At 39.5% G+C, this 17,414-nt stretch overlaps 2 protein-coding genes across 2 annotated transcripts; one reads left to right on the forward strand and one right to left on the reverse strand.

Moving 5' to 3' along the window:
* Positions 1 to 801: 801 nt before the first annotated feature.
* Positions 802 to 6,966, reverse strand: LOC140926451 (uncharacterized). Its single transcript, XM_073376190.1, has 5 exons — positions 6,749 to 6,966; positions 6,128 to 6,253; positions 4,990 to 5,142; positions 4,507 to 4,563; positions 802 to 3,718 (listed from the first exon to the last, which is right to left on the reverse strand). Exons 1-5 carry the CDS (start codon positions 6,852 to 6,854, stop codon positions 2,244 to 2,246), a joined length of 1,917 nt encoding a protein of 638 aa, XP_073232291.1. The 5' UTR covers positions 6,855 to 6,966; the 3' UTR covers positions 802 to 2,243.
* A 3,098-nt stretch (positions 6,967 to 10,064) lies between these two features.
* On the forward strand, positions 10,065 to 14,617 carry LOC140927242 (LIX1-like protein). Its single transcript, XM_073376879.1, has 3 exons — positions 10,065 to 10,426; positions 13,185 to 13,431; positions 14,051 to 14,617. Exons 1-3 carry the CDS (start codon positions 10,285 to 10,287, stop codon positions 14,538 to 14,540), a joined length of 879 nt encoding a protein of 292 aa, XP_073232980.1. The 5' UTR covers positions 10,065 to 10,284; the 3' UTR covers positions 14,541 to 14,617.
* The last annotated feature ends 2,797 nt before the right edge of the window (positions 14,618 to 17,414 follow it).

Below are 17,414 nucleotides of genomic sequence, written 5' to 3' on the forward strand. Positions count from 1 at the left end.
CTGCGCTCGTCCGTGTTATCTCTTACCAGCCCTCGTCGCTCGTCTACAGCACCTCGCTTTCGTATCGAAAATTCCCTGGTTTTCCGCTAATCCTTGAGAAAACCTGTGGAGGAGGCAGTATAAAAATTATAAGTATTTTTTTTTAATTTTCAAAAGTGCCCTATTATGAGTATGAGACTTTCTCGTCAAATAAAATGTCTACCTATCTACATTTTGTAGGGATATAAGTTTTATTCCTTTGGTGCCGTTAAAAGAAGGCATGGATTTCGAAGTTCTGGAAAAACATAACCAAAAATTCCTTGATGATATTTAGTCCTGGCTAATGCCAGCAGACTCTCTGTCAGTGCGGACGAGCGAAACAAGCGAGCGAGCAGTAAAATAGCGAACGGGCGAAAACGGCGGGAAGAGAGAAGGGGAGAGTCTGTAGGCATCTTTTCATATACTTAATCCGCCCACTTCCTAAACAACCGTTTTTCGTGTCAAAAAGTCAAAGAGTCGAAAGTTGCGGTGTAGGAGGCCGTCACAATTGACCAATCGTAGAGTATACCAGCAGCTAGTATACCGGAATGAGGTATTAAAAACAATGCTTATAGGCTCCACTACTTCATCTCTCCTCACCCCCACGCACTTTTCGTGCAGTTTTTCTCGATCCGCTTTCCCCGTGCGCTATCTTGTAGCCTGGAACAGGCTGATTATTCTTTGATCTTGAAGTAGAGGCGAGGGTGGGGGGTGGGGCGAAATGGGGATGTTCAAAGTTCTACAAACTTGGAGAAATTATTTTATTTTATCTTATCTACTTCATTTTTATGACCCTTTTTTGGTCCGATTTAGTTTGACTGTTAGGGTTGCTTTTGGGTCAGCAGTGGTGAAACAAGATGGCCACGATTTTTCTTCGTGCGACATTCTACGTAATTTTCAACATTTTACTTACTTTTCTGTCGTGTAAGTCTGTCTAATTGCCATTTCTGTGTTAATATGTCAGAAAATCATATAACTGTAAATGTGTATGCGTGTGTGTTTGTGTGTATACAATCTGATATGCCGCCATATTGTACTCCGCACAATAAACTTATTTCAATTATCTTACTGAATCTGGCTTCTTGGCATTTTTAACTTATTAGTTATTTCAGGAAGTCAGTACCCCTTTCAGTTAATTGATTAATTCAAAACTTGTAAAATAACTATAGTATTCTACTTTGCGTACAATAAATAAATTTGTTGTTGTTGTTGTTGTTGTTGCTATTTTGTATTATAGGTAATGAGAGTTGTACTCATGTTCGGGTATAACAATCAGAAGGCACCTACCGGTAACTTACTGCAACTATAACTGATTTACTTTGAAATCTTTAAGAATTGATCCTTAAACAATAATTCATAGCAGTACTACGGAAATACGGACGTTTTTATTATTGTTATCTCGGATTATATAATTTCAAAGCAGTAGCTGTATGGTGAACTAAGGCTATGTTCATGGCGGATTGCTTTTTGTGCCGATACGAAAAGCGAACCAGTTTAGTATGAACAGCGCGCAATGGCACACCACTGCATGCTGGGAACAAGTCGAACATCCCTGTTCACACTGCTGTACCAAAGTGTGCCACAGAACCTATCTGATATGTAACGTCACTTCACTTTTGAGATCGGCGCGGAGAAGCCTCGCTTCGTAACAGAAATAGCGCCGAAATCACCGTTCTTATGAGTGAACAAAGGCCCTATCCGGTATGGTTTTCAAGGCGTAGCAAAAGCTAGTGTGAACATAGCTTAAAACATAGATTCGTCGAATCCCAATGTGAAAAAAAAATGTCTTTGTAAAAAGGATAAAGTGTCATACAACTTAATAAAATTAGCACTATTAGAATAATGGCTGACGCAGCTGTAATCTAACGCTATAGAGGGTTTACGTTCACGTGACCGGCACCTATGTAGATTTACCGGCCGAACAGAAGAAAGTTTTTTTACGTAAGAAAATGGTCCAACTCCCACAGGGCTGGTTTGGGAAACCAATATGGCCGCCGTTTTATTTGTTCTCGGACTCCAATATGGCAGACCGGCCTAACGTCATGTCAAAACTGATGTTCCTGAACAGTTATTCGCATGAGATTAGCAAATTAAAATGTGTTAGAATTTGCCTTTACAAAGTGGTTTTTAAAACTTTTCCCTGCCTCTGGGAAAAGTAAGTCTCTTTACTCTAGGTGTACTCTAGGTATACCGTTCATTGAACCGAGAGGAAGGTGACTAGGATATCATGGTGTATTGCCGTTGTACAAACCATATCGCATGCTTAAAATGTTTCTGTAGTATGGTTGTCTGTATTGATAATAGTTCTGGTAATATGGATTTCTTTCAATTTGAAACTTTTTGACTAACGAATAGCCATTTCCGTAAAACTGGTTATCAGCTCTCTGAGGGGCCGTTGACATCGCAACTCCGTTGTTGAACCCGCTGTTAAGTGCTTGAACAGCGGACTTTTTTCCCAGCGCAAAATCATTTCCGTAAAACTGGTTGGTAGCACCAGGCAATCTGTTATTGTAACCCGCCGCATTTAACCCCGTTTGGACTGTAGACTTCTTTCTCAGCGCACTTTCGTAAAGAGGGTTACTTGTCTCTACAAAGCCAACAGGTGTAGTCGAGACCCGCTCGTTGTAGGCTTTGTTAAGGGCTTGGACAGCTGTATTTGCTTGCGCAACAAAGCTCCTTGCGGGACCCTGGAGCTTCTGATAATCTTTGTGATGAGTGATCTTTTGGATGAGAGTGAGCATGCGTCGCAAGAATGTTGCATTGGTGCTGTGCATGATTTTATTTTTGAGGACCTCGAGGTTGATTGATGGGTGGGGAATGTTGACAGCTGGTGAAGCACTCTTTATAGGACTCTTTACAAGCAGTGGACTTCCTTTCACTACAGAAATGTTCTTTATACCTGGTTTTTGGAAGCCGCTTAACGAGTTTGAATTAATAGGTCTTAGTTCACTACCAGGTCTCCGACCTACAGGCATGCTTGGCATGTTTGTGGCACCGTTGACTGGTTTTTCGTTGTCAATCCCAGACTCGGGAGCGGGTTTTTGATCAATAGAACCAATGTCAATACTGTCTGCATCTTTCTCTGGATCGCGCATATCAGCATGCGTGTCATCGATATTTTCATCAGAATAGTTGGTTTCATCAGCCGGTTTGTTGTCTATCTTAGGTTTAACTTGAGCGCTATTGAACGCGTTCGCCATGACAGGCCTCTTCAAGGCAGAGTAACCGAAGTTCTTCATTGCTGTTTTTAGTAAAGAACCTTTGTTTGGCATGTCTTGTTCACCATTTAGTGCTGGAGCTTTGGAAAATGTCGGTGTCTTATAAAGAGGTTGTCCAACAGCTACGGTGAAGCGTGTTTTGGAGCGATCTTGAAGAGTGCCGGGGTAAAATGTCTGAAGTAAATCATGCTTTGGTTGAGCTTTGTATTGGTCATAGCCTGACGCTAGCCGCGTGTATTGATCATCATTGTTGAACGCCGCACTCACAGTCTCCGATTGCGGGCTCTCTGTCTCGAACGTATTCTGCTTCTGGAGGGCAGACTTGGATGTAGTTAACTGAGGGTTTTTCTCGAACGACAGAGCAAGATTTTGAGATTTGCGTTCATAATCGGCGTTTAAACTCGGTCTGGCTGCTTGGTCTCTTGTAAATGCGCTTTGAATGGCAGGATGTTGTGCAGGACGTGTGTATATCGGTACAGGGCCTAAACGGGAAAATAAAAAAGGCATGGTGGGGTCAGATACATATCTTTCTCCCTGTTAAAAAAAAAAAAACATGCTTTTTTTATTTACAATCACACGGACAAGGGGAATCTTCTATAAAATGAAATCTCTCTTTGAAAAATCTCAGTTTTGTTTCAGTTTCTCCCCCTCTCCACCTCCCTTCTATGTAAGGAGATCCGGATTTCGGATTCCAATAAATTTTTACTTGAGCATTGTTGAGGAAACCGGAATCCGGGAAAATTTTGCTTGTGGAATCCACAATCCTGAGCTTTGGCATCCAGGAATACAGCCCAAGGTTTTGGGAATCCCACTAATTATAACGATTGGAATCCAGAATTCAAGTTCCACTGACAAAAACTGGAATCCAAGGCGTGGGGCAAGGGTGGGGTAGTGGTGAGAGCACTCGCATTCCGCCAATGTGACCCGGGTTCGAAATTCCCTCTCCTTAAAAACCAACACTTCCAAATTCCAGTTCGATCTGGAGCGCTGAGACACGTTTCAACAAGTTCTTAAGTGCTCCTTAGGTAAAAACATTACATAAAAAAAAGACTGTCTTGGATTCCCTTGCATGGGCCGATGTTTCAGTCAAGTTACTGCCTTAACTCTGCAAGAATTCAGAGGATAATTCAGAATATATATTTTTTTAATGACTGGTTTCATTGTAACACTGAATAGTAGGTGCAAGTAGCAGTAGAAATAGAAGCTTCTATCTAGGGATGAAAGGTATTTTAAACCATTTTAAACCATTGGATCTGTAGAGAATACGAACCTGTCAGCAGAGCGTGCGGTACATAAGCCATCTTATGAGACTGGTAGGTCTTGATAACTTAATAGAAAGAAAAAACAAACACTGAGCGGGTTGTGCGGGCATGATAGATTGACTTGTGACCAGCGTGCTTATAAGAAAAAACATATTTAGACCATCGTAAAAACTTTTTTTATGCTTGAATTTTACGAGCTTGCTCGAACTGCAACATGACTTTCAATAAATTAAACACTCGGCATAAGTGAAACAGCAAGCCGTAAAATCGCTATTGTAAATACTGTATTAAGACACGTTAAATAACAGAAGAGAGACTAGATGATTCCGACCAGATCGATAGACTTAACCAATGTTATGCCAGACAATCAAAATGCGAAAATTGTAATAGAATACAGTGTCGGAATTTTACCAAAGGAGTTTAGAGAATTGTGGTACCCTGTTCATAGTTCATAGACGTATATTTTCTCTAGTGCTCATTTAATCAGGTACCTTGAGGAATTGTTTTAGGCTTAGGTGCTTTTTTTGAAGCAGAAGCACGGTAGTGATAATCCTCTGTGGTTGATTTAGCAATCTCCGCGATGTTATCGTTGTTAATGTCATCTTCTGTAGACTCTGCTATTCCTTCTATGTTTTGTAGTTTTCCTGCAAAGAAAGAAGCATTTTAAACTGTTAGATTTTGAACACTTGTGGAGTTTCCAGGGGCGGATCCAGAATTTTTTTTATGAGGGGGTGCACTCGTCTCTTGCTCTACTTCAACACCAATAAACCACATTATTTTTTTTGCAGAATACTAGTTGTATTAGAAAACCCGCAGGTCATCTCAGGGAGGGGGGGGGGGGGGGGTGCGCACCCCCTGCACCCTCCCCCTAGATCCGCCCCTGGTTTCCCACATTGTCTGTGTAAAATCAATACATCCAAACTTCAATTTGTACATTTTAGGGAAGAAGGCCTTTTGTCCAAGAAATCAAAACATTAAGCAAAAAGGCTAAGAAAAAAATAATAAAATGGAGACGATTAAAAACATTTTTTAGTTTAATGAAACTGATTGTCATAGCCTCTGTAATTGTTTAAAAGCATGCAAACCGATATAGAGAGGCAGTCCCTTGTTTTCGTTTTCACCGTTCTTTTTTTGTCCTCCTGTATATATCGGGGAAAAACGAGACCTTCATGGTAGCACACACTGAAGTGGCTGTGCGACTAGAAACAAACACGTAACTGTTACTTTTCTCTTTTGTTCTCTCACGACCTGTGCACCAACTGACTGCAGTTCACAGCCTTGTCTTCAGTTCATCATTGAGCAGTTAAGGCCACAGCAACTCAGAGAGGAAGTGGGTAAACGACTTATAAAGGCTCTGGCTTGATGGAAATTTGCCAATGACCAAGGACTCATCATCTTATACTGAATTTAAAATCTAACCAGTTTCACAAATACTTTTGCTGATGTCTTTCAAAATCAAATACACACAGATTTAAACACAAAAATTTTGAGAAGATACAATCTCCGTGCACCCGCCAAGATAACCTGTTGCAGGTGCCCAAACATTGTCACCTCCTCGTGATACTTGTCGCTTGTTACAGTTTCACTCCCGATCAACTCAACTGCATTCCAGTTGTTTTTACAAATTACCTTTCCTTCCACAGCCTCTCTTTCTCTCTAAATATTCCCTTAATCTGATGTATCCTTTCCTAAACTGATGTTCAACAAGCGCGCAGTCAGTGACCTCATCATCGAGTTCAGTATCTCCGACTCGATCTGCAAAAAGAAGGACCGGCGTAGCTTCTCAGAAAGAAACCAATATCCAAAAAATATATTCTAAGAAATGTAATTTTGAACACAGAGAAAAGCTAGAAATTGCCCCCTTTAAGCTTTCATTTGAATCCTCGCCTAGGGTTTTCGTCTACAGACTAGTTCAACGGGGAGTCGCAAAACATCTCGAGATTTGTGTTTAAAGGTAACGGGAACTGTTCAGGGCAATTATAATAATTACAAGCTTCATTGCACTTAATTAAAGTACTGATTACTGTTCGTGCATTGAAGCTGTGAGCGAAAATGCTACACTCGCTTGTTTCGTGGCTTGTTTTTATCGCTAATTATAATCGCGGAAGTTATTGTTATGCTGGTAACAATCAAGGCGACTTTGATGATTCAAAGTTCAAAGTAATGGTTATGTTAAACCTTGATTTCTCCTTTGTTCAAAGTGAAAATACGTTGAAAACTCGACAAAAAAATAAACTAAGACTGACTTACAAAATTGGTTGTCATACATGGAGAAATCCGATCGCTTTCCATGGAAAACGCTTCCAAGAACGCCGTATGTACAAACGGTCAAAATAACCGCGCACTTTCCAAACATGGCGGTTAAACTGATTTTGATTCTGTGTACACAACCAAGTATTAAGTCCTTTCTTTACATGAAAAATCCAAGCGTAATCGAGGAAGTTTTGTCAAGGCCAGGAAAAGGTTCGTCGATTGCCTCGCGATATTAGATGATCTCAGCTCCGTTTTGACACTTTCGTCCCGGATGTTTGGGTTCTCTTCTATAAAAATCTCTGACGCCATTGATGATGTGATTTACCTGAAAGTAGAAAAGTGCTCTTCACAGAGATGATTACTAAACTTGTCGTTCTTTGCGCGGTTTCTTAGAGCTGGAGAAGCAATTCACCAACGCCAAAACTGAATTAGTCTGAGTAATTTTTAAATCAGTTCCAGCGAGTTTTAATGGAGACGAAAAAGACCGTGCACTGATTGATTTGATTGCCTTTTCCCCATCTTTTTCTTTATTCATTGACTCATAAATAACAATTTTAACTTACCTGTTTGGAGCGGCCAGCTTTGACTTCAATTGATTTAGAATGATACCGTAAGATAAAACTGTTAAGTCCTCCAAAGTTGGTATTTCATTGCCAGCTACAAGTATCCTCGGAGACCCAGGGCCCAGTTGCATAAAACCTACACTTAAGTGCCCACTTAAGTAGGTCACTTACGAATCGGTTATGGGTACACTTACGTGTGTTGCACGGAATGCACTTAGCACTCTCGTAAATTACTATTTTACGTGGTAACTTATGGGCTCACTTAAAGGCCCACGTAACTTTGATACAGTACTTTATTGATGACTCACTCTTATTTTTTAAGTTAACCATCGGTGAGTGTAAAGAAAGTTTTAAGTTGTTTCGAACACTTTTAAGCCTCTCAAAAAAATGAAATTTGCATGCAAACGTTATTTTTCTTCAATGTGTACTGAAAATGATAAATCCTCTTCTTTTTTGACAACGTCGGCTTTAAAGTGTACATCAGAGGTTAACAAAGCGCATTAGAGCGAATTACGTGAACAAAAATACTTTTTTTTCACTTCTCAGTGAAAGATCTCGTTCACTTTAGTAAACCAGTAACGATACGGGACCTACATAGGTCCCGTAAATTTACGTGCTATTTTTCCCGTAAAAAAAGTTTTATGTAACACCCGCAATTCCTGTTGCATAAACGACACTTAAGTGAACACTTACGAAAATCGTAATTGCAGCCACTTAAGTGAATTCCCTAAGTGGACCACTTAAGTGGTTTAACGCAACTCACTTAAGTTACGACTGTAAGTACGTATACCCGTAGTTGTTACGGGCGTTTTATGCAACCGGGCCCAGGGGAGGTCAGTTGGGTAGGGATTTACGGCGGCGAAAGTTTTAAAGGAGGGGCGAGAGAGCCCCTTGGATGCTACCCTTAAAAAAACCAGTTCCACGACTCATTCGAATGCTTGTCTCTGATTGGGCACAAAAATAATCTGAGGCCAGCATCTATCGCGCTGCTTTCGTGATTTTCTCATACGAAAACTCGACTGTTCGCCGTACATAACACGTTTCTGGCTTGAGCAGGAGAGCTTTCGAAACTGGACACAGACAAAACAATTTTCTCTTAATATACCTCCACGTAGCGATAAATTGATTAAAGTCATTTAAAAAGCTTTTGCGGGCGAAATCGTTTATATGGCTGTTAACGCCTGCTTGGCATACTTGTCAGGCACCTGCACGAGAAAATTCTTTGAAGTTTGCAACTTTGTTGTTAAATATTTCTTCTCATTGAAAATAGAGGATCGAACGAAACTGGTAGGGTAAACTGACAGAGTTGCATGAACAAACCTAGAAGTACTCTGCTGTTTACGAACTCTCCTTTGAACAGTACACAGTCTGATTTCATCGGTTGGTGCATTTTTCGTTTGGTAAGATTTCCATTTTAAACCCCATACACTTATTATGCATGCAAAAATTTCATACTTTTTCTCACAGATAGTTAATATGAATGGGGTCGAAACATGTATGTGTTGTCGTTAATTCTTTATCTCAGTTAATTTTTATTTTTCTTTTGTTTTAACTTCATTAGCATACATTACCATACCCAATATCAAGAGAAAAACAAAAATTACTCCAGATAAAAAATTAACTACAACATATGCATGATAAATGTTTGGGTCATGAGGACATCTTACATTTCAATCGTTTTGTTTTGTTTTGCTAACATGCTATAGCTAATTTGTGGGATATCTTCGGTTTTTGTGGGCCCTAAAAACTCTTCTCGAAGAAAGCTCTCAGATGACAGATGACAGATGCTGGTCTCAATTAATTGTCAAGAGTAGCATCCTAGGGTTCTCTCGCCAGTTTTTGAAAACTTTCGCCACCGTTTATCCCGACCCGACTGACCGCGCCCCTGGGTCTCCGAGGATGGGCTACAGGCGTAAGAAATTTGCAAGAACTTTAATTCAGCTTCTAACACTAAAGAAACTGACCCAGCTCCAGCGCTCAAAACCGCGGAATCAGTTAATGACCCCTAATAATTTAACTTTGAAGATAGTGTCTCAGATGTGTAGCAAACATTCTATTAAGAGTGGAAGCTTTGATATTTTTTTATTCCTTATAGACTGATATTGTATCGGTGTTAAAGCCTGTGCTTCAAGTTCCATTATGTTTTTCATGACGTTTTTGGGATTTTGGTGTTTTTTCTGATCTTTGCTTTACCACTGGAAAAAGATACTTCAATACTACTGTAATATATATATATTGCTTGTCAGTTGAATTGCACATGAAGTCACGGCATCTTTGCAATTGCAAATCAGAGCAAAAATGTTTCTACCTGCCGGGGACAGACTATATTAGCGATCAATTCTTTCAACGACCACTTGGACAAACTGCAGCAAGGGAAAGTCCGATCTTGTTGTAGATCCGGATCAGCAATACAAAAATTCACTTAAAATTGAAGGCATTATAAAATTAGGCTGATTGGACAGCTAAGGGTGACAAATATATTTGCCCAATACTTCGACTAGACAAAACTAGTTTCCATGGGGCTAGAAAAGCTAAGAGTATATTACAGACTATATTATCATACAAATTCCGCGAAATTTTGTGTTGTATTGGTAACTAACATGGCCGCCATGACATGAAGAATTTTTCGGTCATTTTCTTGTCTTCTGGTTTTTTGTCCAGCGGACGCCTGAACCCACGGGGTCTGGACGCTGGTTAGGGGATGGTGACGAGACTGGGTACTAGTCCCACCCCTCCCCGCTGACAATATTCTCCTCTAGGGATCGTTTGCGGAAAGGAGGCGTTCTATCGCATCTTCATACTTGTCATCACATTTCTTCAATTCTATTCCCTGCTGGTCGCTAAACGAAGTGCAGTTAAATTGTTGTAATTGGCAGTTAATTATGTAAGCGGGAAGTTCGTTTTCAAAATCGAATAAGCGCGTGGACGCTCGCGATTTTCGTGTAAACTTTGGTTCACTTCTTGGTCAAGATGGCGTCGACAACTAGAGAACAAGCGACAAATCTCCCAACTGCTATCTCGGACGGGGCTCATCCTGCTAAATCAGTGTTAAAAGAAGCTGTTGATGCTGTTCTGAATTCGTTTGCTAAGCATACACATGGATATGGTCGAGGTAAGCTTATCGCATCAATGATCACAAACTACACTGTATTTAATAGTAATCACATTTCCTTCCGAAACTAGCCTAATGGTTCGTATGCGCGTTATGTTATGATAATCGTATGATAACCTTTTTGTTCACTGAATTCATGAATTAATTTAACCCATTTTTACATTTCGTGCAAATGGAAGCTTAGAAAAACTTCCTGTGGCGCTGAGCCTTTAAGCTCAGGTTACTCCGAGCTAAATCTAAATATATCATGGGCAGTGTTTACAGTCGTCATTCTAGTTTGGAGCAGAAATTTTATGGTTACACGCAAGAGTGGTTTTTCATTTTACTTTTGTTTTATTATTGTGACCTTACAATTTTGTTTATTATAAACAAGACATTTTGATTTTAGAGGAAAGTAATCTGCCTTCTAATTGCACGTATACTTCGGTTCCTTGACGAACATCATTTTTGTGCGGAAATTTATTGAATATCTTGGTTAAAATTCGTGAGAAGCAACATCGCGCTAGTATATTGATCGCGAGTTAATAGAAAGCGCCAATCTTTCGTCGGTTCTTTAAACATCAAAGGTGCCGCGGCCTCTATCAACGATTGAGTCTGGGAGGAACGGAGATTTCTTTATCTTGTCAATGGAATTTAGACCTTCGTAAGTGATGTACGCCTGCATTCATAAATATTGACTCACGGGTTTTTCATTATGGAGTCGAAGGGAAACAGCAATGATGTTTGTATTTACTGTCCATGGCTTTTAGTGATTAGTTAAGCTTAGCGCATACATACACTCTGGTAACTTTAACGACAATTCGTGTATGTTTGTATGAACTCTCAGTAAAGATTTGGTGACTTTTATAGTTTTCTATTTTTCTCTTTTTTTTGTTTTCGTAACCATGATGCTAGAACGTTTCATTTCTATGATCTTTTTTCAGTTTATATTAAAAGAACTCATCACCTTGTCAGGGTATAATGAACATATCAATTATATTTCAAGTGTTCATTTAATTGCTGACGAAGTGAGATGGGTTTTAGGAAGATTTTAGGTTTTCTTTGTGGAATAACCATAATGTTGTGGCTTATATTTGTATGGGTCACCACAGGGCACTGTATATTTTAGGTTTTTTTTTATGTAATGATTGATAGACAGTAATCAGCTGTCACATTGCTCATTTTGCTCTGAAAGACAATATTGGAAAATATTGGTGCCTTTGGTTTACATGTTTAGGAAGCAAATAAAGGAAATTTGCAGTGACATCAGTTATTGCTCCATTTTACAATGATTTCTTTCCATTCTGACTAAATCCATTTACAAAAGTAGGTATCCATTTTGTCCTTGTTTGGTTACAGTTAATTTTTTCATGTCAGCTGGACATTCCAGTTAAACTGCAGACTTTCCTTTTAACCCTTTCTAAGGGGTTCAAAGATTACAAGGAAAGCCACCTTGTGAAGGATCTCTCAAGGATTCTAATCATAATATGTTTCTGAGAAACGGATGTTTTTTTCCTTCTGTGGAAGTGAAGACATGCACTACCAAATGCAAAAGCTAGCATAATAATTATTATTGTTCTTTCCTTTCTTGTCTTTTGGACCCCCATCCAAAGGTCATTGGTAGATATATTTTAAAATTTTTGTCAGTGCAATGAGAAAAAGTGCCCTCGTTTCCCCAAACATTAGCACACACCTCTTTGAACAAACTCACGAATGAATGCCTCTTTCCTCACCTGTTTTAATCCTCACTTGTTGAAATAGTACATGGGGGAGGGGAGCAGATTGTAGGCTGTTTAGAATTTACAGGAATTTCCTTTGTAAACATTCAGAAATGAATTCAAATGTTGCATTATCCCTGGGTTATCTTAACAACCTTCTCCCCCCCCCACCTCCCCCATGTAATTATTACTATTAGATGAAAGAGACAGGAACACTGATTGAGATATAGCCTCAGGTTAGCAATAATATTATCAGCCTTTGAACAAATGGGCTCTGATGCATGGAAACAGATGGAATCTGTGCAATTTATTAGTAGTTTACTCTGTCTCCATTTTCTTATAGCTGCGAGTTTGGTAATGACTATATCTTCTCTATTAATTTTTGTCTTATTCTTTCACTGCTTTAAAAGAAAAGCAAATTTCTGTCCTCCTTTGAAAAAGTGCCCTTTCCCTCCCCCTCCATTGGTTCAAATTTAAATCAATGCTCAGGAAATGTGTTGGATTATGGCATGGTATAATAATATTGGTTAGCACATTTCTTTAGAAACATTTCTTTAGTTTGCTGTACATGTAAGGTTTATTTCCACTGTCGGATAACTTTTTACCCCAGGGGCAGGGGTACTCCTGGGAATTCTTAGTGGGGGTGTGCCGCCGGGTTCTTCAAATCCTGACCTGATTTCAGACCAAAAAAAGTAATTATCCACACCCGTTTTCAGACCTGGCCTTTAGGCAGAAATTATGTTATCATTATAGGGTGCAAACACAAAAATTATTCAAATCTATTTGGAATTCACATATTTCTCTTTCTTTCTTACTCATTTGGAATTGAAGGGATAAAAATGTTCATACACTCCCGTAGTTCCCTCGAAAACCCAACCCGATTCCAGACCAAAATGGGCAAAGTGAAGACAAGTTTTCAGACCAAAACTGCGCAAAAACCCTACCCGACGGGGCTGCACATACCTATATATGTTATGTAAGGGAGTACCCCCCCTCCCCCGGGCTTTTTTCGTTCATATATGTACATGTATATTTTTATAGAGGAAGAATATATTTTGCAGTTGATGTCATCGAGGCATTACAAGAGTTTTGGCAAATGAAGGAATCTCGTGGCACTCCAATGAAAGGTGGATCTGACGTCCTTTACGAACCAGAGGCTTCTGAAAAGCCACCATACGTTTGCTTTGTCAGTCTTCCCGGAGGAAGTTGTTTTGGAAGTTTTCAACCATGCCCAACCAAGGCTGAAGCTAAGAGAAGTGCTGCCAAAATTGCACTTATGAATTCAGTTTTTAATGAACATCCCTCTAGGTCAGTAAACTATCTTTTAGCAAGTAGTCCACTCAGAATATCACAAGTATACAGCTCTAAGCACTTTCTTTTTGTGGTTCTCTTAGATGGATGATGGACCATGTACCTGAAGTGATTAGTATTTAGAGTGGATTTTAATTCTAGAATTGTTTTTTTGTTGTTTGAACTGCATGAATGAAGTTAGGGGTTAACTATTAACTGAAAGGTAATCATGGAAATGTTAATAACACAGGAATTTATAAAATAACTAAAATAGTATGCGCATTCTGATTGGCCGATAGGTGTGTTTGCATGAGAGTATGTAGACATGGTCTTGACATCAAGATGTTTTGCTTTCGGCGCACAATAATCACGGCAAGCAGGAGTTTAAAAAAAGTTTTTGAGATGAAAACTCCACAAGTTTTCTTTATTCACCCATTCCCTCGTCAGCCAGAACTTGGAAAACTATCTTTACAAACATGCTGTGTCAATTTTTTTTCGCTTACGTCAACATTTTGAGCTCTTCGGTAGCTGTTTTGGAGAGATTCCTCTCTATTTGAGATGTTAAATAGAAAAATGATCAGGAAGAGCAGTTGTAGTTAAGAATTTAGCATAACAAGGGTTTATCTTTTATCAATAGAAAAATTACAGATGAATTTGTAGAGTCGGCTGTAAAAGAAGCAGAGTCAACTGAAGCACAAGTTGCTTTAAAAAGAAGGACACTTAACCTGTTGACAGACAGTTCTAAAGATCCTAGTACAGGCATTGGAGCATTTAGATTTATGTTGGAGTCAAATAAGGGAAAAAGCATGTTAGAATTCCAAGATCTCATGACCATATTCCAGCTACTACACTGGAATGGCAGTTTAAAAGCAATGAGGGATAGAAATTGTTCTCGTCAGGAGGTGTTGGAACATTATTCTGATAGAACTATTGATGATGAAATGAGAAGTCAGATGGCATTAGATTGGATATCACGTGAACAAGAGCAACAGGGTTTAATAAAGAGGGAACTGGATAAGGCTTCTAAAGAGTTGGAACAGTGTCGACTCAGTGGACGAGAGCTCAGGTTTCCTAAAGAGAAGCGAGACATTTTAATGTTGGCTTGGAGCCAAATTGGAAAGGTTTAAAAACTGTTGGACTCATACAAGGGATTAATATTTTGTGTCTAGACTAATAATCTTTTATTTTTAACATACGGGTAACTGGTACCTCACTGTATATCGTATTGGTCATCATCCATAGAGCTGTCTTTCAAACAAAACAAGGGTCATGTGCTTAACACGTGCAATTCAGTGTGATCCACAAACAGAAAATACCCAGTTGTAAAATGGACGGTTTTAACTGACAAAATAATTTTGTTTAATTTTATTATACCACGGTTTATACTTTAAAGTGAAGTTCAACATGAACAACTCTTCCTGTTCTGCCAGCTGTTAAGTAGATAATATACCTGCTCTTAGTTTTGCTTCGAGCACACTGGGCCTGGAGGTCATTTTGTGTTAAGCTTATAATACTAACTTACAGTGACTAAGAATGATTTTATCTTTTCGTTGTGCTTTGTTTTGAAAACTGGTTATCGCTGATCTGTTTTAACTGACTGGCCTAAAGAGTGTTTAAAAATACTGCAGCAGTGCGGAGGTTTGTCCCTATTGTCATTGTAAATAGCTGTCAGTTTGCTGTGTGTTTCTTTGTGTGAACCTTGCATTTAACCTGGGGGTGTGCCGCCTGGTTCTCCAAATCCTGACCCTGTTTCAGACTTTAAAATGTCATTTTCCTCACCCGTTTTCAGACCTGGTCTGTAAAGACCAAGACCAAGACGGCACAAAGACTATACCCCTTGGGGCGGCACATACCTATAATGGCTTATATATGGGAGTACCCCGGAAATTTTAATTCAGACCTACCTCGTTCCCAGGGTGTTCTCTCTCAGGGACGGGTAGGAGAGAGAATCCTGGGAACGAGGTTGGACCTTGCATTCATCTTGTAAAAAAAACCATGCAGTTAATAAAGAAACGATTTTATATTTTGGTCAAATCCTGTTATATTTTAGTCTTCAGTTATTTCTTTTTATTACCACTAAACAGATTTAGATGCCCAAATAGAGGCCATTTCGAAGTTCCAAAAACTCTCAAAACGAGCCCAAGTGCAAAACCTTTCTTGTTAAAATGAGTTTTATTTTCACGAGAGTAAAACCTCATTTTCATATCGCTTAACCTCGCTTTAAGAAATAAAATTTTCCGAAATATTATATGACCTACTAAGTTGTATCATACCGTACCCAAACCAGTTGTACCATTTACTTTTTGCCTCTCTTTGAGAGGAAGCTTGGCACTGGTAATCCACACGAATGGGACAGAAAATTTTGGTCGTTTCGCTTGGCACTGGTAATCCACACGAATGGGACAAAAAAATTTTGGTCGTTTCGGTAAAGGCGGGGAAAAAGTAACCTCTGAAGGTACTGATTATTTTTTTTTAGAAAAAGTTTCCACGGCGATGAATCAGTAAGCGCTCATTGACTACGACAGCACTGTCACATAGCATTCACCTACGCTCATACTCCTGTGCGTACAGCTGACATCTTTGAAAAAATATTCTTTTTATCTCCTGAAACATTTCTATCGTTAAATAAGGATCACTGATAACTTTTTCGCATTATATTGGTGTCTTTGTATTTCCTCTCTTTTTATTAGCCCCGCTTCCGTAAGCAGTGGGACTCATAATCTGCAACCCGTTTTTAACACGAAAGGGGGTCATTGTACCAGGCCTTTACCAGGCGTTCCTAACAGAGACCGTGGAAACTGGGAATAAGAAACGTTGCGTGACCGAAGCCACGCATGTTTTGCGAAGAAAGCTTTAGCCTGCGATTTCGGCTCTAGTTTCGCCCGCCCGGGGGAGAGAAGCGACGACCGGAAATACGTCTGTGGTTCGCAGGCTAAGAAAGCTTAGGAAAGATTAAATTTAGAGCTATTCCGAAACGTGTCAGTTCACGAATTCTATCGCTTGAAAGCGTTGATTACTTTGGAACAAGTGAACACTACTGAGTGGTCGAAAAAACTAAGAATCTTAATTAGCAAAACGGCGATGGTCGGTTGTTGTACTTGATTGTATGCAAATGGCTCTTGTGATCAGCTTACGGTTTATCTTTTGCGATGGTTGAAATGACGTGCCATGTAAATCAATTTTTTCGATCTCTGGCAATGATGTAATTTCTCTGGAATCGAGGCCCTTGAATTTTCGTGCATTTATACACGGGCATAGCCTGCGACTCCAGACGTATTTCAGGTCGTCGCTAGCACGCGTACTTAATCAATTCAAAAACAAATAAAAGGAAAAAATATTCTGAAGAATACTCGACGTCGCTAAAGTAGGAAGTGAACAAAAAACCTTTAGCGAGTAAATCCCGTTTCGTGTAGAATTCATCGCCTCCTCATTTCTCGATCGAATCTCCAAGCAAGCGAGACTGAACGCCTTTCTAAGAGCGTTCTTGTTATTTCATAAACAGACGGCAAGAAACGTAATAGCGGGATGAAAAACGAAAAAAAGTACTCTTCCTTCCCCCCCCCCCCCCCCCAACAACATTTTCCTTCCTACTTTTTTGTTAAAATTGTTCTGTAAAAAACGCAGACCCGAAATGGAAAAAATTTTCTGGGGGAGTATATCCCCAGACTCCCTAGTTTAGATCACCTTTGGTGCTCTAAAACACACCGCCCAAATTTCACGCTAGCTCCTGCAACTTCAGGTGTATCTGAAAACGCCATTTACCTGACGCCGAGAGGTTTGTCCTTTGTTAATCATGGGGCGATTGAAAGCAGAAAAAAACAAAACGTTTCCAACGTGGATTTGGAAAGGTGGTGTGCTGTTGATGACAAGAGTTGGAAACAATCGCTGAATGTACAGTCTGTTGTTTGAATTCAGTAAAGCAGGAGCGAATCGATGATACAAGTTTTGTCTATCAAATTATTCTCTCGGCATGGCTGGGTGAAAAGAAACCACATTATCGT

Source organism: Porites lutea, chromosome 2 (genome assembly GCF_958299795.1).
Source record: "Porites lutea chromosome 2, jaPorLute2.1, whole genome shotgun sequence".
Classification (NCBI taxonomy): Eukaryota; Metazoa; Cnidaria; class Anthozoa; order Scleractinia; family Poritidae; genus Porites; species Porites lutea.